The sequence below is a fragment of the Siniperca chuatsi genome, linkage group LG15, assembly GCF_020085105.1.
Source record: "Siniperca chuatsi isolate FFG_IHB_CAS linkage group LG15, ASM2008510v1, whole genome shotgun sequence".
NCBI classification, from domain to species: Eukaryota; Metazoa; Chordata; class Actinopteri; order Centrarchiformes; family Sinipercidae; genus Siniperca; species Siniperca chuatsi.
The window spans coordinates 13154056-13174960 of record NC_058056.1 but is presented as its reverse complement, the minus strand read 5'-3'; the positions used below and the strand labels follow the sequence as shown (position 1 = coordinate 13174960).

Sequence of the window (20905 nt, the reverse complement as noted above, 5' to 3'; positions counted from 1 at the left end):
ATTGCTGTAGGTTATCTTTCATAAAGTAAAGTAACATCTTTGCTCATATAGCAAACATGCCTCCACACATTTGGGGTGTTGGAAACACTGGAGACTGAAGAGGACATGCGTTGCAACAATTCATTTATTCTTGTAACAAAATGTTTTATAAGAACAAAACTTTTGCAAAAATGTGCAGTTTGATCAAACAACCCATCATCAAGAAATCAAACTTCAAAACCTCACAATATTTTTGATGTACATAAAAAGGAAAATATTTAACAAGAAACTTCAGTCTATTTACAGGTGCAGCTCAGATGTAGAAATATTAAAACCTTGGAGCACCGTAGTCATCGGGCATCCGTTCAATATTGTACCTGTATGAGGAGGGAAAAAAAAAAAAAAAGAAAAAAAAAATCAGTATAGCTGTGTTTTTGATCAAGCTGGCATGGAGTCCAGAATAACATTTCACATTTTACGCAAAAAACAAAAAACAAAAAAAAAAAACCCACACATAAAAAGCTGCCCTTTATTTAAAGCAAAATTTTGAAATGTGTTACCTGTGGTTTGAGATGTACATGATGGGTACCCCAGGGATCTTCCTGACTCTTCTCTTTAGATCTCTGTCCACAGTAGCCAGGATGTAACACTTGTGCTGTGGAAATATATGTATATTACATTTCAGTTGGGTGTTCTGTTGCTAGTAGCAGCCACGAAGTTGGCCTTGTTGGTGCAGTATATATACACACACACACACACTCTCTAAATTACATCTGTTTTGTGATCATGGTTCCCACACCTTCTTAAACAAATTCAAGGACTTTCCAGGCCCAATTCCCTCAAATTTAAGGACCCAACACGGCATAGTTTGAGACACAGATCAAGGTTAATTACTGTTAGAACACTGAGAATTTTGATAGTGAGAACTAGCAGGCTTTCCAGAAGCTCAGACAAAAATTAAAAAGAGAGGATTGAATGTGTTACAGTAATGTTACTTTGATTTAAAAAAATAAAAATAAAAATTTCTATTCTTGCACAAAATATATAAATAACTTTCAATGAAAGTGCTTGAAAAATTCACAAATTTTCAAGGACCCATGGGAACCCTGTGTGTTTGTTGATTTAGTTTTCTTGCTATCATTTTACTGCTAACCAAGCTAGCTATTTTACTAGCTGTCTGAGTGGGATTGCCATGTGGTCAACAGATAAGATGGACAACTAATTATGCATTTATGAAAATATGTATACCTCATTCAGAAGATATTTATGAGTAACATTAATGACATTTATTTGTCAGGGACCATGTATAAAAAAACCCCATTAATCTCACATAAGGAGAAGAGATGTATTGTACTAGATTTAGCTACTAGCTCATTTCCATCAGCAGTCTCTGGGCAGGTAGACACAACGCACGCTATAGACCTTTTCACGGCAGACATTTTGACTTGTCATAGCAGGAAAAGCACCGGTGAAACAAGCTTTGTTAACGATGGCTCAGTTCCATCAAGTGTCCAAGTAAGCCACGACAGTGAGCCAGCATGCACAATATAGGACCCTGAAATTAGCTCACCTAAATGGAATGCAGTCATTTTTAATGTTATCAATTACACCTGTGCTTTTCCTGCCATGAAAAGCCAAAATGTCTGCTGTGAAAAAGGTCTATTACTCAACATGTTGTGGTGTTCATCATGAAATAAACACTAACATTTTACTGCATGAATGTATAGCTAGAACTGCACATTAGAACATATTACCTGTGTTACCCTTTGGACTAAACAGTCATCGGCATATGTTCCCTTGTGTGAACACGGCAGGCGCTCAAACCTCGGATCCTTGGCTATCCTGAAAAAACATAAACAATACATTTTATTATAAAAATAACTTATGAAGAAACAGAAAAGTTTAACACCTCCAGTGCCATTTTATATTCAATAGCTTGTACCTGAGTGCGACTCTGTACTTCATTCCAAGCTTTTCAATCTCAGCCATCACACAGTCTGTGATATGTGGGATACCTGGAATGGATGAAATTGAAGAAAAGAAAATATTAAAATCATTCAATCATAACATTCTGAATCATTATAATAATAATAATAATAATAATAATAATAATAATAATAAGATTGAAAAAAAAAAAGGTTATTATCCTCATTAATACTTAGTACTTACATTTTGCATACAGGCAGTCCATCATAGACTGAACAATGTCCAGTTTGGCCTTGATGGAGAAGTTGATGAAATTGGTGTCGACTAGAATGTGGTATGGTGGACCAAGCTGAGTATTGTACTGGAAGAACAGGCATGATGGGTGCTTTGACCTGCACAAAATGTTTAAAGAAATCAAGTTAAGGAGCCATCCACCACAAGTTAGCATCCACTTCAAGCGTTTGTGTGGCCAACTTACACTTCTCTCTCCTTAAGCTCTGAGGGATCTTTCTTCTTTTTCTCTTTTGCTTTAGCACGGTCTTTCTCTTTTCTACAAAACAAACAAATAGTTATAGTGCTTGCACAGTTCTTTAAAAAGATGCCCACATAACTATTAACGCTTTGTTTTGTTGAACTTGTGTGTGAGAATTAGATGGATTAATATTATGGACAGAGCTAACGAATAAGATGGTTAAACCAAGGGTGACTTTGGCTAGAAAACAGAAAGCAATTATTACAACTCACATTCTTCGATCTTTCAGATTAATCATTCTCTTCATGGCAGCAAACTTCTTTGTTTTCTGCTTCCCCTACATTGAACAAGTTAAAACACAAAGAAATTGGTTAGAACCAAGTTGTCACAACCAAGTCTATCTACTGTTTTAAAGCAATAGTAGACATAGTTAAAACTGTGTTAGTGGAGGGTTTAAGTCTACCTCACAACACAAGCTCTTTATTAATTAAACGAACTATCAACTACCGCCCCTCACAGCTTGACGTTTAATCATAGAAAAACAAAACAGAACTTTATGGTCATTACTGAAGCTGTTCTTTAGATAGGAAACTATAACAGTTATGTATAGCTACAGTATTTACAAAACAAACACCGAATTCGTTAGCTAAACACTGAAAACCTAACTCAGGCTACATTCATGGTCGCAACATTTTAGGGAAACAGCTGCCGGTTGAATTTCATAAATGTTGTTGTGACCAAGATGTTTAGATTGATAAACGTAAGTTATATATTTAGATGAATGTTCCTTTCAGCAGCTGATGTTGTACGTGTCACGGATATATAAAGAGGTATGTGTAGGTATAACGTTAGCTTCCTTAACGCTAGGCTAGCTAACTTAGCTCAGTGGTTTTTCTGCCAAAAAAGCTTCAATGCCTAATTAATGATAAACAAAATATCATACTTAAACTGATAACAATTATCAAGACAGCCGTGGCGTAACTGTTACACAGTTAGAGATTGCATACCATGATTTAAATTTGAGACCTCAGATCTCATTAGTTGAGTGGACCTGGCTCCCTTTCTATTCCCCTCGTGTGTCGATGCGATTACTAGTGACGTAATCAAAAATCGACACCTTTTATGCGCATTTTCCGGTTGCTAAGCTAACTTAATGCCTAGCAGACGAAGGTAGATGCAGTGTTTAATAACATAGATTGAGGACATTTTTTACAGTTGCATTTTTGCTTTGTGTAGCTGTGCTATTGCAAGCGGCGTCTTATGAACGTGTTGTGATGTGCATCTTGATAACCGCCATGGGTTGGCGACGAGCTTTCTGAAATTACGCTGACATTGTTGGCTAACTTGGATAGCTGTTAGCATAGTGCAGTCGTTCGCTAGTCAACTGATGCTACAGTAGCAGTTTGTCAGTACGACGCTAACAGATGTTAACATTAGCCTACAGCTTTACCTTGCGCTCCTGGTGTCAATAGACCAGCGAGAATTGATGATATTGCAGTTAGCCTGTTTATATCCGGCTCCCGGCGTTTTCTGGTTTTCAACGGTCATTCAAGCAACTCTCCGATAAACTTAACCAAAGCTGACTGTTTGAATAGGTTATTTAATTAGCTATCCGGTTGTTTATAACTGACAGCGGATGACATTTGGAAAGATTTTGACACCTGAGCTATCACGTCTAGACAGCTCATCATTATCAGTAACTTTAGTATCATCTGGACTCTTGTTGTTGGATGGGATTTAGAGTGTAATTAGACTGTAGTTGACCTGGTTTCTTTGACTTCGATAGTTTGTCCTGGCTAAACAGAGGCTGCTGAGAGTTTTATGACCATTCTTTAGCCAAGTTGTTCATGCATATTTCAGTGCTGTGGATTACATGTAATGTTATTCTCCCGTCAGCCTACGCTTCTCCAAGGTGACACTTAAATATTCATGCTTTCTTGGTAGAGCAGTTTATTTTGAAGGTCCCATCTGTTTGACAAGTGTTCCTCATTAGAATCCATTTGTTGAAAACTTTTTGTTCTATATTTTGGTCTAGCTGTTTTGAGCCTAAGCAGTTTTATCTTCAATTGTAGGAGACTTGAATAGCCCGCTGGTGAGTGGCAGTTTTCCTTTGAGCACGGAGGGGTCTGAGTGAAGGCTGAAAGATGGTCTGATGGACCGCCGCTTCTTCCTGACTTTCCTCTTCTGCTCAGTGTTGTGGATCTTCTTCTGGGAAGTGCGCTGGAAGAAAGGAAAAGAAAGTCAGATTGAGGAATGGCTCCAAGGACATAGCCTCTCTCAATACAGGCACTTATTTGAAGGTCAGTGGGTGTTACAGTCATCTTCATTTGAGAGTTACATGACCATTACAGCTTAGAAGTTTGCTTGATGGTCTAATCCAGGGTGAAGTAAGCAGGTGTAGCTTCAGTGACCTGCACAAGGACACTTCTGCAAGACAGGTTATTATTGCTTGAAACTTTCTGGTTAGGATGATTTTTCTAACCATGAGCCTTTCCAGAACCTCGCAGAGCTTTTGCAGAAATACCGGGGATAAGTGTCATGTCTAACTGGACTTTAACTACATTTAATGCAAGGAGATTGTGTTGACTCATTTTTTTGGTTTTGAACACTGAATATTTAGGCTTATGAGATGCATGTGGCATGCACGGACAATCAGCACAGGCTTAACTACCCATTATAATAGACTTAAATGACCATTTAAGCCCGTGCTGGGGTATTACTGATACTGATTTGTTGGCCAGTATGTGATTGTGGATTTTTATGTGCTGTTCATGTGTTATCCAGATGTACAGACACTGGAGGAACTGAGTCTGAGTGCACTGAGTCGTCTGGAAGAGGTGGTGAAGGAACAGCAGTGCTGGAGAGAAATTGCAGAGGCCCACATCCAGCTGCTCCGAGACTTTGCCTTCCAGGAGTGGCTTTGCTCCCAGAACCTGGAGCACTATTACCATACGTAAGCAATGAAAGGTCTTAACTTTAACATTTACACCATTCTGGTAAACAGTCGTGAGCAGCTTTCTTTTTTTCGGAAACAGTTACTTTTTGGCATGTCATAAATGTAGATTTTTCCCCAGTATAGTTTTTTGTTTTTTAATGTCTTTAATGCTATATTTATATATGTCCACTTGAGGGCACCCTCTCCATTCACAGCTAGCTGAGTTTGCTGACACTGAGCTCTGGAGGCTGCAGTGTTTCAGAGGGTCACTGCAGTAAAAAGTATTCTTTATAGACTGTTAGTGTGAGACCCTGCAGCAATGCAGATGTTTGTGTATGTGTGTTGGGTGCTCTCTATTGATGCGGTCAGAACCGGCTATGATAAGTAGTTGTTGCTTTATCAAAATGTTGCCTGTTTGCCCTGCCTCAGTTTAAGGAAAGTCAATTGTAATGTTTCTAAAGGTCAGTTGTGTTTCTGAAACACTTAGTCATGTCATAGTTAGGAAAACTGTCCGACATTTGTAATGGGACACAGTGTCATATTTCTGAAGGTCATGACTGTCACACTATGCCTGCCTCCAGTGCTATTTGGATTGACTGGACTTTAAACCTTTATTAGTCACATAATTATGGCAGAGCTTCAATTCAGTGACTAACTGTGTAAGAACAGATGATGATTCTTTGCATTCATTTGCTGGCTAAAAATATTATGCAGTAAATGTGGAAGTTGAAGTTGCAGACTCACATAAGCCTCTCATTGCTTCTCAGAGAAATAGTGTAGTTAGGAGTGGGATGATTAAAAAAAAGATACAATTATTAAAAAAAATAAATAAAAAGAGGATTATGGTTTTTTTTTTATTAATTTTTATTTTTAGACCTTCATTATCACAGTAATTGATCACAAACACAAGGTAGATAATCAACCATGTCACACAGGCTGAAAACTGGACCCAGCAGCATGAGAGTAAATTGACATTTTGTGTGGCATTAGATAAAGAAAGCGACGTCAGCTTTGTTCAAAAATGTCTTTTTGCCAGAGAAAATTGACAATTGGAAAAAGTCACATGTTTGTTTATCTGTACAAATTTCCGATTTGTGCGTTTTGGATTGAAAATGTGTTTTTAAAACGATAAAACAAATGTTTTGAATGTGTTTTTTATATATACTATAATATGTGTTAATACTGCTAGAAGATTTTCATCTTATTTCAGTAATTATTGAGATGATAATGTGTGCTACCATTTTGGCCATGATAATCACACTGTGAAAGGTTCATTGCAGCACAATTGCACAAGCATGCTCCTAGTGTTAACAGACAAAGACACAATGTTACAAAAGTAGCTTTACAATAGGAGATTATGTTCCGTTTTTATGGTTACAACCATTTATCTGCTAAGCATTTTCCTCTGCTGTGCTTATCTAGACCTTTCCATGTAATACAGCTTTACTGCTTTAATCTGAAGTCTTTTGGTAAGGCCAGATGCAAAATGCCACACCATCCCACTACTCCCTGTTGACATAAATACAGAGTTAAGCTGATAAGATTTAGGTTACTCTTCATGCAGACTTTGACAAAAAATAGTGTTTTGTTTTATGTGTGGGACATCCTGTTGTGCGCAGTTAAGTCAGCGTTCTTTCTCAGTAGACATGGAGTAACACTTAATGTGTCATGGTAGGGTTGCATTTTTAAAGGCTGTACTTTTAAAGCAATTAAGCATTGTTACCATTCCTGTCAACAATCTACTTCATATACTTCCACTTTTGTTTTCCACTGCAGACTGAAGACCTTGGGTTGTATGAATCTGGATGATCTGTCTCAGTTTGACAGTCAATTGCAGCTGTCTCTAGCTGCCTGGGGCTACTACTACGAAGACTATATAAAGTTGTCTACAGGAATCAAGATCCTCCAGACATCCAGGGGGAGTCGTGACCAGGACTACGAGATCCGGCTGGTGCACAGCCTTGCTGGGAGGCGTCTGAATGAGAAGTGGTCAATTGGTGAGATCCTGATCATTTTCTGCCTTAGAATGGTTGTAGCTTGGGTTGCTTTCCACAGCTGCAGAGTATCAAGAGGCATTTAGATATAAGACATAGTCGTAAACATAAGATGGATTGTGCTGTTGCTAAGTGTTTTCACAAATGGTGTTACTGCAAGAGTCACAGATCATTTGAATGTAGCTCAAGTGTTGTAATGGACAACTTCAGTGTTGCTTCATCTCTATGTACATCTGTTTGTTCTTCTGTCTTTGTCTCTCTCATAAAAACACAGTATTCACTCCGATTGAGGATAAATGTAGGACAATATAAAACAGATAAATGTTGTTACATTATAGCATTCCTAATGCACAACCATAACCCTTGTTACCAAAAAACAAAACAAAATAAAACCTTTATTAAATTGGTATTTTTGCCCAGGGTCTGGTTTTCAACTTCCATACCAAAGTTTAAAACTAGCTCTTTACGTCACACCATTTCTTGGCATTTGTAGTTGCTCCATTTAACGGGACACCGTGTAGAATATAGTGGCGCTCAGTGTCCGAAATTTAATTTTTGACTCACCGTCCAAGGGGACTGAAAGGGGACTCAAAATTATAAATTGACGTTTTGTGTCACATATACATTCGTTTCAGTACATTTCATTGAAATAATAAGGTATTATGTTGAATACAAACTTAAAGAAGAGGCCGAAGCAAAATTTGAAGCAAAAGTGTTTTAATATATTGAGCAAAGGTTAATTAATTCAAGCCTGAATGCAACTCAAGAAGTCTTGATCTATGTACTTAAGGATCAAACATAAAAGTAATGGGTCAAACACAGGACTTTCACACAGAAGACCGGGGTTAATTGTGAAACCAACGTTGATTGTTCTAACCCAAAACCATGATCTTTTCCTAAACCTAACCAAGTGGTTTTGGTGTCTAAACCTAACCAAAGTGCGACTGTCTGAAATGTTCCTCAGCAAGTTCTATTTTGAAAGTCTAACCGGACGTTGCACATTTATTATTGCTAACTTGACCGCGGAATGAGAACGTGTTGAAAACGTGACACTGCCACGGTGGACCGGCGTGCGTATTACATTCTTTGGCTTGATAACGGGTTGCAGCAGTAGGCGGCCGGCAAGTGATAGTTTAACGGAGTGACTGGTAAACAGTGCCGCGAAACTAGGAGCGCTCGAGATGGACAGTTTCGCGGCACTGTTTAGACCCGCGTAAAAAAAACAAAAAAAACAACATAGGCTGTGTGGGTGTCAAACTCCGACAAAGACAGCAGAGGACAGAAGCAGCGCGCCCGTAAATAACTAAAACGCGGTAGTGACTCTCAGCATAGTTTGTTATTGCATGACTATTTTGGTACAAACATTTACCTGATAGCCTTCCGACATTTACTCACCAAAAGGAAAATCTACCGCGCTTGGCGGGTGTTAATTTCGGGCCCTGGACTGGCGCTGATGTCCAGCCTCGGGTTATATAATCATAAAACAATATCTTAAAAAGAAAAGAAAGTGCAACTATCAAAATTTCACCAGCATGCTCAGAACGGGAAGTGTGTATTGTCTTCATTTTAACTTTCATTGGTACTATGACTACTTGTCTTTTCAGCGGGAGCTCTCATATTTGGCTGTACTGTGGCGCTGTGCTTCTTGATAAGGGACCTCATGTTTTACGTGATTGGTGAGTCCTGTGTTAGCTGTCTGGATTGGGGTGTGGACTGATTTGGCTGGCCCTGGAAGTGCAAATATGTCACTCATTCTTACTCTTCCTCTAAGCATATACTTGATGATGTGGTACTACTGGTTTTACAAATTGCCCTGTGGTATTTGTATAGTCCAAGGATTTGTTGTAAAATTTTGGTTCCAGAAACCTTTTGTCAAACTTTAATCTTGGCTCTGTTTTTGAAGCGAATCAATTTATTTCGCAACCAAATAAATACCTTGCTTTTATTGCAAACCCATGTTCCAACAACTTGTTTCTGGGCTTCTTCCCCTCTTGTGGCAGGTGGAATTACTGTTTCCATCATAGCGTTTGTCTTTACCATCAAGTTCCTCTGTGAGCTTGCAGCAAGAGTAGTCAGCTTCCTGCAGAATGAGGATCCAGGGCGACGCGGTGACCGCAGCATCTACGACTATGTCCGGGGCAACTACCTGGACCCACGTTCCTGCAAGGTGTCTTGGGATTGGAAGGAACCGCAGGAAGTGGGGCAGACTATGAGCTTCAGAGTCCAGGTGTTAATTGATTCCTAATGTGTCAAAGCTAAAGATGTACTGTACTCTTGTTTCAAGTCTAATTGACTTTCTTACAAGCGGCTTATGCATGCAGCAGTGTAAAGAATGTTTGGTTAGCAAAGCTATGTTCAGAAATGTAGAACTGACTTGTGTGTTCTCTGTATTAAATTATACTCCTTTTGTACTTCTGTCTTCTCAGCTGTTCTATAAGAATGGCCAGCCTTTCCCGGCCCATCGGCCTGTGGGACTGAGGGTCAACATCACACACATTGAATTGGCTCTGGACATCCCTGTTACACAGGAGGTTCTGCAAGAACCAGAGTCCAATGTAGTCAAGGTAGCCTTCACAGTGCGCAAGGCCGGACGCTATGAGGTTGCTGTCAAGCTGGGTGGCCTCAATGTGGCGTACAGCCCTTATTACAAGATATTCCAGCCAGGTAATTCTACTGTACTTGTTTTAAATCCAACCCATATTTTGTTGTGTGTGATTATTGATTTGACAAGTTTGTTTTGTTGATTGATTGTTCTTTTGTTCACTTCAGGTACAGTTGTCCCATCCAAAACCAAAATAGCCTACCATTTCTCCACCCTGGTGCTAACAAATGGCCAGCAGCACACTTTGCAGATTGAGCCCAGAGACGAGTATGGAAACCCCACTAGTAACTCCACATCTCTCACAGACGAAGCCAACTACAGCGTCCATGTGCACTCTGTAAGGCAACAAACCCCTTTTCTATTATCCATTATACTGTAATTTGAAGATTTATTTCTTGATTATGACTGTAAAAATGAAAGCCAGCATTTCTTTTCACCCTTCTGTTCCCAATTGCACAGTCACTGGCTTTTACAGCACAGCAGAACAGGCTCTTACCAGTAATTTCCAAAAGTCTGAGCTGGGATTCATTTTTGTTTCCCTGTTCTTCCAGCTGGGCACAGTGGATGATGACAGTCTGGAGGAGTACTACAGTAAGTCAGTTTCACTCAACAAGCAGCAGTGCCAGGTTCTGCTCAGACTGACCCTGAGGAAGACCGGCTGTTTCAGGGCCCGCATCTCCTACAAGGACCAGCCGCTCAGCAACGGGGAATTTGACATTATTGTTCTCAGTGGTGAGCAGCCTTTACATGCAGATGAAAAATACACTACTACAGAAGAAACGTTTTAATGCACTGAAGAGATTTAGATTCGATTTTTTTTTTTGTTATCCCGTGTTTTCAAAGCCTAATACTATATTATTAATATTCTCATTGCATATTGCAGAGAATGAGAAGGCCTGTGTGGAGAAGAATGTGTCCACTCCAGGCATAAGTATCTACTTTGAGGCATACCTTTATAGCAATGGGAACTACAGCAGTTCCTCATGGCAGTTACCAGCCTCCTCTTTGCTGGCTCCCCAGAGGAGGCCCTCCATGGGAGAAGAGGAGGATGAGCATGACTCTCCTGTGGAGGGACAACCTGAGAAGGTCAAGAAACCAAAAAAGGTCTACTGTTACATATCACCAAAGGTAAGCGGCCAGCATATGTAAGAAAGTAAGAGATCTTGTATTTGAGAGGGTAGAACTCAACATGCGTTAATGTAAGATGACTTGGACTTTTATGTCAAACAGCAACTTTCCGTGAAGGAGTTCTACCTGAAAATTATTCCGTGGCGCCTTTTCACCTTTCGAGTATGTCCAGGAACGAAGGTAAGCGGAACTGACGTCAGAAAACCCTGGAGAACAGGCCACTTTCATTTGGTTTGACAAGCTCACTGTAATCTCCTGCTCTCTTTTCAGTTTACCTATTATGGTCCTGACCTGGTTCACAAGTACCTAACTCTAGTGGTGGATGATGGGATACAGCCTCCTGTGGAGCTCAGCTGCAAAGACAGGAACATCATGGCTGCCACCTTCATTCGCTTCTTGCACAAGAACATCGGTTTGTTTCAGTCTAATGTGATTACTTTTGGCTTGAGCTGCACTCAGCAAATTCTGTCTTTTGTGGGGACTGTAGCAGTAATTTGAGGGTATTGTCCACAGGTGGCTCTGAAACGTTCCAAGACAAGGTGAACTTCTTTCAACGTGAACTCAGGCACATCCACTCCAAGAGACCTCGCACCAAGACCTGCCTAAAAATCACTCGACACACCATTCTAGATTCAGTGAGTGTTGCTTTACTCTATTATAAAGCTGTTTCATAAGCTGTGCACTATGAAAATAAGCATGTAATCATGTGGCCCAGTGATAAATTTTAACTCTCTCACTTGTCTGTCCCTCTTGCTGTTGCTCAGTCCCTGAAGGCTACAAGGAACTTCTCTGTGTCAGACTGGAGTAAGAACTTTGAAGTCGTGTTTCAGGATGAGGAAGGTAAACAAAACATCTGAATGTAACTGAGTGAGATTCAAGGTGTCTTCAGTGTATGTTAAGTGTTTGCAGAGCAAGCACTTTACTTAAAAACAAAAAGGTCTTTATAATTACATCCTAATGAAAGGTAATTCATTAAGGTGTGCACACTGCTAAAACCTTTTGACATTTCACTGCAGCTCTGGACTGGGGAGGGCCTCGCAGGGAGTGGTTTGAGCTGATTTGTAAGACCCTCTTTGACACCTCCAACCAGCTGTTCACCCGCTTCAGCGACAACAACCAGGGCCTCGTAAGTCTTTTTAACCACTTCTACATTCACAACCACTGACGGATGCTCATTGTCCTCTTAAACTACATGCAGTTTAAAACATAAGAGAGCATTCATCTTAATTTTCCAGGTGCACCCAAATGCTGACCGGCCACCCCACCTGCGTCTAAAGATGTATGAGTTTGCAGGTCGCATCGTAGGGAAGTGCCTGTATGAGTCTGCTCTGGGTGGGGCTTACAAACAGCTGGTCCGAGCTCGCTTTACACGTTCCTTCTTGGCCCAGATCATTGGCCTCAGGATGAACTACAAGGTATGGAACACAGTACAGGTCATGTTTTGATTGTTTACCTCCTGGTGTCAGCTGGGCTGTCTCATCACTTTGACATTCCTCACAAAGCCAAGAAACCTGATTTGTTCCTTGGCATTATTTATATCATGGAGAACTAGCCAGCGTGTTTTGCTGTTTATCCAACTTCCTAAGATTTCAAAGCCGAGCGCTAAAGCAGACCCAATCATCTTTTTATCCTTCCACCGAGAAGATGAAGTGCCATGTTTATTTAAAAACGTAATTTTCCTGTGTTTTCGTTTTATTTTCCACACGCAGTACTTTGAGACGGATGACCAGGAGTTCTACAAAACTAAAGTCTGCTTCATCCTAAACAATGACGTGAGTGAAATGGACCTGGTGTTTGCCGAGGAGAAGTACAGCAAGTCAGGACAGCTGGAGAAGGTGAGGCAACACTTTGGAAAGGAACATCCCCTTTTATCCCTGATGCAATTTCACAGGAGATAGGAGCAATAAACCAAACAAAAGAAACCATATTGGTTGTTTGGCAAGCATCTAATTTTTCTTAAAGAGGGGGTGTGTTGAGTTTACAGAAAGGTGGACAAGTAGAGTTTGGCATCCATGGCCCTTTTTAAACTTTGTTGTTTAGTTATAAAATACCACAATAACTGGCTGTGTAACTCCCCTTGTTGAAACAAGAGTTCAACCTACTTCTTTTTAATTAGATACGTATTGCTCCAAACAAATATGTTTTACTTTTAGATCAATTGCCCAGACGTTTATACTAATGCTGACAAGTTTGTGACAGCCAAACACTCGTTTAGCCATTTCTTTGAGACCCACACAATAATAGGAATTTAAACATTTTCATGCCTTCTGTTGTTTTACTGTTTTTAAGTATTTTTTCGGGCATTTATATCCTGCCACATGTTCTCTGGCAGGTGGTGGAGCTGATATCAGGGGGAGCTCAGATCGCTGTTACCAATGAAAACAAGATGCATTATCTCAACCTGCTGGCCCAGTACAGACTGGCCAGCCAGGTGAGAGATGAGGTGGAACACTTCCTGAAAGGTAAGGAAACTAGCACAGCTGCAGTCTTGACACTTTTTGCCAATTCCTCTCATTTGAGATTTCCAGTAATGTGCACATAATTAGTGTAATTTTCAATTACAGGTTTGAATGAACTGGTTCCAGAAAACCTGCTAGCCATATTTGATGAGAATGAGTTGGAGGTATGTGTGATGTTTATAATAAAATCTTGTTGATATTTAAAACACCACTGGGTAATTATAATTCTTTCCTTTTAATCTTTTCAGCTGTTGATGTGTGGCACCGGTGATATAAACGTGCAGGACTTCAAGGCCCATGCTGTGATTGTCGGAGGATCGTGGCACTTCAGAGAGAAAGTATGTCATGGAAATTCTCTGTCTGCGTTTTCTTCCAACAGCAGGCCACTGATGAAAATGTCTGTCTGAGCGTGTTGATTTTCTATTGCCACAGGTAATGAAGTGGTTCTGGGCTGTGGTGTCCAGCTTCACCCAGGAGGAGTTGGCTCGTCTGCTGCAGTTCACCACCGGCTCCTCTCAGCTTCCCCCTGGGGGATTCAACACCCTTTGCCCATCCTTCCAGATCATTGCTGCCCCCACACATAGCACCCTGCCCACTGCACACACGTGGTGAGTAGGAAAACACAGGCAGATATACTTAAAAGATAAGACTTGAGAATTTAGGGATGGCAATGTCAGTTTGTCGGCCTGCTAATTGGTCGGTCCACCACTTTGTTCCAGAGTGAAATATCTCAACAACTATTTGAAGGATTGGCATGAAATTTTGTACAGACATTCATGGTTCCCAGATGATGTATCCTAATGACTTTGGTGAACCCCTGACTTTCCTCTAGCGGCATCATCAGGTCAAAATTTTATTTGTCCTGGGTCAAGTCCGGCCAGAGACCTTTATTGTGTCTCTCTCTCTCTCCCTCGATTCCTGTCGTCTCTCCACTATCGCTGTCGACTACAGGCATAAAATTCCCCAATAAATAATTAAAGCATTTAATTATTTGTTCAATTAAAGAATTTTTTTATTTGTTCAATACTTTGGTTTATAATAACTCCCCTGTTTTACAGAATTCCCATCACCCTCAGTGATACTTTGTGTTTAGTGCTAATTAGACAATTTTAGCATGCTAATATACTTACGGTAAGATGGTGAGCATGGTTGTTATACCTGATAAATGTCAGCATGTTAACATTGTCATTGTGAACATGTTAGCATGCTAACCATAGCATTTAGCTCAAAGCATCACTGTGTCTAAGTACAGCCTCACAGAGCTGCTAGCATGACTGTAAACTCTTCTTCTCTCAGTTTCTAGCAAACATTACTCAAAAAGGAGTAAATAATACATTTCTTGTGGCTGATTTAATACATATGTGCTGCTCTTGTTAGTATTTACAGCAGCAGGATGGTGTATATAGGATTAGCTCAAAATAAACTACATTTGCTGTGTTTATGCTAATGACAAATGTGTCACCCAGCGCATTGATGTGTTTTTAATAGTTCTTGGAACACAGTGGAGCTCAATGGCTCAAAGGAATAAGATATATCAGGCTAGGAAATACTTATAATAAAGTTATTGTTGGTTTTGGTCTTTGGTCATTGCATTTGGATTTGACAATAAGAAAAATACACCACACTTTTGATGTTTAGATCCACAAATGTTTAGATCACATGTAGCATTTTGTATAAATGTTATATAAAGGCTTTATCAGGATCTATTAGCTGACTCTCTGTGGTCCTATTTTCTGTCTAGTTTTAACCAGCTGTGCCTCCCTACCTACGACTCCTATGAGGAGCTGCACAAGATGTTGAAGCTGGCCATCAGTGAGGGCAGCGAGGGTTTCGGCATGCTCTGACTCTCCCATAACTGGCACTGTGGTTCCCCTTATACTAGAGGAGACCAGCACTGCCCACTCCAGTGCACTGGTTTACTGCATTCATCTGTATTTAACAGCGGGCTTCTCGGCAGAGAATCACCCAGACTCCCTATAAATACTCTCTCAGGATGAGAGGGCGTTACAGGAAGTCCCAGAAGTAAACCAGGACTCAATCATATGAACTCTAGTGCCACTGTATGTATATAAAATATCTCACTTTTGTTTAAAAAAAAAAGAAGAAAAAAAAGAAGAAAAAAAAAACAAGGGAAACCACAAACTGCTGAAAAGGTGAGGTTTGGACTAGTTTGGGCTTGTTTCTTAATGCTAAAGTTTGCTGAGTTTTATATGTTTGAAAGACATGATGCTAGAGCAAAGGCCTTGAGTATTACCGTATAACTGCTTCTTTTGCATTTTGCAAACTGAGGAACACTTAAGTGCAACAGCAGCCTACATGGGATGTGGGTAACGCGTGCATCTACAGCACTTTGGCCTTAATCGATCAGGGACTGATGTGTGTATGTAAATATATAATATCACGCTTTTATTACAATACTTGTACATATTAATGTGTATACATAGGTTTTCATCTTATTACCTTTTTGATTTGACATTTAAGGAGAAGGTATTTCTTTATTGTTGCACGTTTGATGGGTTGAGAGTTTATATAATTTCTATAAGCTTTGTTTGTTTTTCAGAAATGAATGGGTTTTAAAAGAAGCCAAGTAATTTCTATTGTTTATACATGTTTTTAACTTATTGCATCTTGAAAAAAATATTTGTGTTGACCCATACTGTTGAAAATATGTTTGTCTGGAGCAGTGAATGTTTTTGTTATGTTTTATAACCTGCCTTATTCATGCCCTTTGCCTCTGATTGTATCCAGAGAGGTGCGTAGGTGAAAGAAGCATAGTTGACAATAAAAGCTAATAGGTATGTTGTCATATTTCTACTTCTAGCACATGCAGGGGTCATTGTGGATGTGAGTGTTGGTTGGATGTTGGGGAGAGCCTATATATAACGAACATTTTGTTATATATGCTGTATCCTTTTTACTCTTTCACTCACAGCCTTTCATAGGTTTACCTCAGAATCTCCTATGCCACCTTTGCATCCTCTGACGCAGGTGTATGTGTGTTTAAGCACATGTACAGCAAAGCATACACAGAGTTTGTCCATAGTTTTCTCTTTCCACTCCTGACTGTACAACCTTTTAGCCATATTATCACACATCCTCAGTAATCTAAAGCATTATATCAGTGGAGATTATGCTCTTTGTTATTGTAAAACTATTTATCTTTAATGCTGTTAATATTGTCAATATCCTGAGCCAAGAGTTGTTTTCTTTGTTCGTTTTTTTTTTTTTTTTTTTCATAATTGTGTAGCAATTCCTTTGCTGTTCTAGAGTTTACATGTTCATTAGCCATTTTGTAATAGTGTGTGCTGCCAGTCAGGGTGTTTGTGGAGCATTTAGGAAAATTCATGTGTAGACTCCAAAGCAAAAAGAAGACGTTAATGTGTGATTCATCTCAATAGTATTTTAATTTGAATATGTTTACGTTCCCCACAGAGCACTCTGGATACAGTTTCACTCCTCACATTATTTTCACAGTCAGCAGTAAAAGTTTGACTCGGCCACTAAGAGATTTAACTTGTTTATTGTTGAATGGCAAAGATGTCACATTCTGACTGTAGCTGCTGCAGGTTGGGATTAATCGCATTGGTTCACCCGAGCCAATACAGCTTCCGCTTAAGATTTTGATGAGTATTTGCTTGTGCTTTAGCTGGAAGTTTATAAGAGGGTTTATGGATTTGTGTTTGTTTGGGTTGTGCAATGTTGACCTGATGTACTGCAGAGAACAGTGAAAATGTTATAAGTGCTTTTGATTTTCATTAAGGGTGTGTTTTCAGCACCAATACCAATGGCTGGTATCATATTTATCAGAAGTAAAGGGAATTTAAGCATTACATGTGTTTAGTTGTTCCATTAGATATGACCATTATAAACACATATGAAGGAGGTCTGTCCTGTAGTTTTATGTTCTTGTTTAATGTTTTGCTTTTCATGAGCATTTACTACTCTGTTTTATGTTTGGATTGTTTCTGGGTTAGATGGCCTGAGTGTGACTTTTAGCAATGTAGATATTGTGAAATATTTGCCTATGACTGAAGCTGGGGTACTTTCTTCTTTCCTTTTTTTAATGGCAAGCCTCTGCTGATGAATGTTTGAGATTCTCTGCACTGCAGGCCCTTTGTTTATGGGAATAAAAAATGATGGACTAAATTCTTATCACCATATGTCACTTTTTGTGCATCATATTTGGATTGTGTTAAGCAGTGTGATTACACACCCTTTTAACACTTTCAAACCTGGATTTGGACTTGGAGATGGCGCGTAGTGCTGAACATACAGACCTGTGGTTCCTAAACTGGTACAAAATATGCCAAGAGTACTTTGAAAGGGGACCAAAGATGTTCTCAACATAATGAAGATTAGGTTCCTAATGTTTTTACATTTATTTGAGGTTAAGAACAGAAGCTGAATGACTGGTAACACCCCATCACTGGTAGCACTATTTTTGAATACATGGGACAAAGACTTTAGTCAAAAGAGGGTTTGTAGCATAGAAATATCTATGTAATATCTTATTTCCTTTAGGAGGTTGGGATAGGTGTGGTATTTGTTGCAATGAAGACACAAAGTGACATTGAATGTTCTTTAAACTGAGAAAATGATTTACAGGTATGGATTATTTGACTATTTTATAACAACATGAATACATAAAAAGACAACTAAATTCATTTGTAGAAGTTCCACTTAATTTCTTGGCTGGCAGAGTGCATGTTTTAGACACAAGGGGGCAGTGGCTCTACATGTGAGATGAATAGAGGATCCATGCTTTTTCTGCTAACGTCCCTCGGGACAGCTTAGCAGCAGTAAATGATGAGCAGCTTTCCTGTCTTCAGCTGACCCTCCACACTTTTAGTCTTCAACACAGAGAGCAGGCCAGATTGAATCCCCTGCATTACAGAAATTTCCCATTTTCCCCACGCACATACAATACATACCTCACGAACACATGAAAATAAACAAACTTTATTCAAGCCTGCTGGTTTCATGTCAGCTGAAGGCATAATTAAATCAATCTTTTGAGAGCTCTGCTGTGTATGGAATGTGATAATACCTAACTGGAAAACAAGGGCTCCCTTTCCTTTCACCATATGGAGATGGTGGCATAACTGACAGCCATATCAGCACAAGATGTGATAGGACTACACTCTTGCATGGCTGAATGTTAGCTTTCTCAGTCATACAGTGTCTGATAATGGAATCTACGAGTAAAAATAATTTTTTAATTGCTTTGCTTGAAGGCTTTGGACATGCAGGCCCCATGGCCCTTCACGCTACACCCACATGTTCCTGGCGTGTCTCCTCACACTGTGGTCTGAACACTATCAGGAGCAGGCAGAAAGGCATCTTGAAGTACTTGGAGGCAGGAGTCCAGTTATTTGGTCTTGGCATGCACCTGTGGATTTGCATAATGGTCTCTCTCAAATTTCCCCCAGGAATGCTTGCTAAAGAGGGACCACAAATCAGAAAGTCATCCTCTGGCGCTCACTAAGACTAATGTACCATGTTGGAACGGTTGTCCTTCCCCAGAGAACCTGTGGGAGATCGCTCAGCAACAATGCTGTGCATTTTTGTAAATTCATCTGATGATACTAATTCCCTGAGAAAACATGTTTTCCTGACAAATTTTCCATGTATTATTCCATAAACATCTCCAGACCTGACTGCAGCTCGGTTTTGGGATTCAGGGTTGCCAAGTTCCACGGGGAGTCAATTTATGGGTGGTTCTCCTCAATGAAAGAATTTACATAATCGAAAATGCAGTGCCTCATTTCCCATCTCTGAGTCAGACACCCTGCCTCTGAGGAGATGTCAGTCAGTTTCTCTGATCAAAGATAATTGTCCGCAGACAGTGATCTTCACAGGGTAGACAACACAAATGTTGCACGCCTTAAGTATCTGTAGAACATGACCGCTCTCCCTCCTTCCTACTAAACAGCCGTGGGGTTGTCTGCTTCCCATTGCAACATGCAGGTCCTCATTACCTGATTGGATGCCACTGATTAACTGCCAACTGGATTGGCTGCAGAAATTCATCATCTGTGATGATTGGGCCAATTTAGAGGCCAATCTTAATCAGGGTTGTAGAAGGACAGGAGAGCATCGCTCCAGCAGCAGGCCTGGACTGAAGTTTACCCCTCACTGTATAGTGTACTGACTTCATGTTACATGCGAAAGGTTCGTCAGGCCTCAGTCCAAACACTGTCAGACATCAGGTCTGTGTGTGAGCATGCGAAGTCCTCCTCCAGAATGAAGAAGAATTCTCTTGCTCCTTTCACAATGGCTGACCACTTAAATGACTTTGACTGTTTGGCTTTTGGGAGGGAATTTCTGCCTCAGCCGTGTCTTCTGCAGTTGCCCCATCAGGGTCTTAACTGGCTCCCTTTATGACTGGTGACAGTGTGGTTCTGCAATCGACATGGTTGAGGATTATGTGGAAAACGACTGTGAAAAATGCACATCGCAGTGATGACAATGGTCTGGCAGCTAAGTGCAGCAATGGAATGTATGGATGGGATACTGCTGCTGATTAAAGAGATTTTTCCCCCCATCTCTTGATATTTCACAGATTCTCTGTTGCTCCTATCAATCCGCTGTGATTTAAGTGCTGAGACCGGGCTCTCAACACCCGAGCTGGGATGCTGCGAGTCCACACTGAGCAACATGTATAAACTGCCACACACAGATGAAAAGGCCTCATTAAAATACATTCCTCTATCAGAAACAGGATTGCCAACACGTTATGTTTTGAAAATGATATAAACGTCCATGTGTACAGCTGAGGTCAGAGACAAGCAGAAGCTTACAGCCACAAGCGGTCTTGGAAAACTGCTAGCATAGAGATTAAGTGTCCCCCAGCTGATGGCTGTCTATGTTATATATGATGTTGGAGAGAGGCTATTGATTCATGGGGTTAGTTGTCCTGCTGGGATGTGCAGATGTATTACATGCTGTGTGTCTGCAAACATTTTGGTCCTTATATTTCCTCTGTAAAGACAGGGCCTCTAATGTAGACTGTTCCAACTGTTTGACAAACACTCCTGGGCCACTCCGCCCTTATTGTCAGTGTGGTTGTCACCATAACAGGTATGAATAGGCTATGAAGTGGGATTCACCCTGATGTCTGTAAGTGTACAGTGTAAGTGTAGTCAGTGTAGAGGAAATGTTGGATATCATTGTCAAGTCTGTCGGTTGACCATTTTGATCCAAACTGAAATATCTCAACAACTATTTCATAGATTGCTATGACATTTTGTACAGACATTCATGTTCCCCAAAGGATAAATCCTACTGACTTTGGTGATCCCCTGACTTTTCCTCTAGCAAAACCATGAGGTTGGCATTTTTGTTTTTTAGTGAAATGTCTTGACAACTGTTGGATAGCTTGCCATGAAATTTTGTACAGACATTCATGGT

The 20905-nt window shown here is 40.1% G+C and overlaps 2 protein-coding genes across 6 annotated transcripts; one reads left to right on the top strand and one right to left on the bottom strand.

The window, feature by feature from the left end:
* Window positions 1-106: 106 nt before the first annotated feature.
* fcf1 (FCF1 rRNA-processing protein) lies at window positions 107-3504 on the bottom strand. The gene is made up of 8 exons (XM_044167890.1): window positions 3385-3504; window positions 2650-2714; window positions 2384-2455; window positions 2149-2297; window positions 1922-1994; window positions 1734-1821; window positions 540-634; window positions 107-356 (listed from the first exon to the last, which is right to left on the bottom strand). The coding sequence occupies exons 1-8, from the start codon at window positions 3385-3387 to the stop codon at window positions 308-310; spliced, it is 594 nt and encodes a 197-aa protein (XP_044023825.1). The 5' UTR covers window positions 3388-3504; the 3' UTR covers window positions 107-307.
* Window positions 3459-17641, top strand: arel1 (apoptosis resistant E3 ubiquitin protein ligase 1). Of its 5 annotated transcripts, none has more exons than XM_044167878.1 (22): window positions 3459-3547; window positions 4450-4677; window positions 5162-5330; window positions 7089-7309; window positions 8911-8982; window positions 9307-9533; window positions 9733-9970; window positions 10076-10245; window positions 10460-10640; window positions 10792-11036; window positions 11139-11216; window positions 11307-11448; window positions 11550-11671; window positions 11801-11876; window positions 12053-12162; window positions 12272-12451; window positions 12746-12871; window positions 13369-13498; window positions 13601-13659; window positions 13744-13833; window positions 13928-14103; window positions 15237-17641. In XM_044167878.1, exons 2-22 carry the CDS (start codon window positions 4530-4532, stop codon window positions 15337-15339), a joined length of 3063 nt encoding a protein of 1020 aa, XP_044023813.1. In that variant the 5' UTR covers window positions 3459-3547; window positions 4450-4529; the 3' UTR covers window positions 15340-17641. The 5 variants fall into 5 exon arrangements, with proteins under 5 accessions (XP_044023813.1, XP_044023816.1, XP_044023814.1 ...); XM_044167880.1 differs by lacking the exon at window positions 3459-3547 and adding an exon at window positions 3567-4289; XM_044167881.1 differs by lacking the exon at window positions 4450-4677 and having other exon boundaries at window positions 3479-3547.
* The last annotated feature ends 3264 nt before the right edge of the window (window positions 17642-20905 follow it).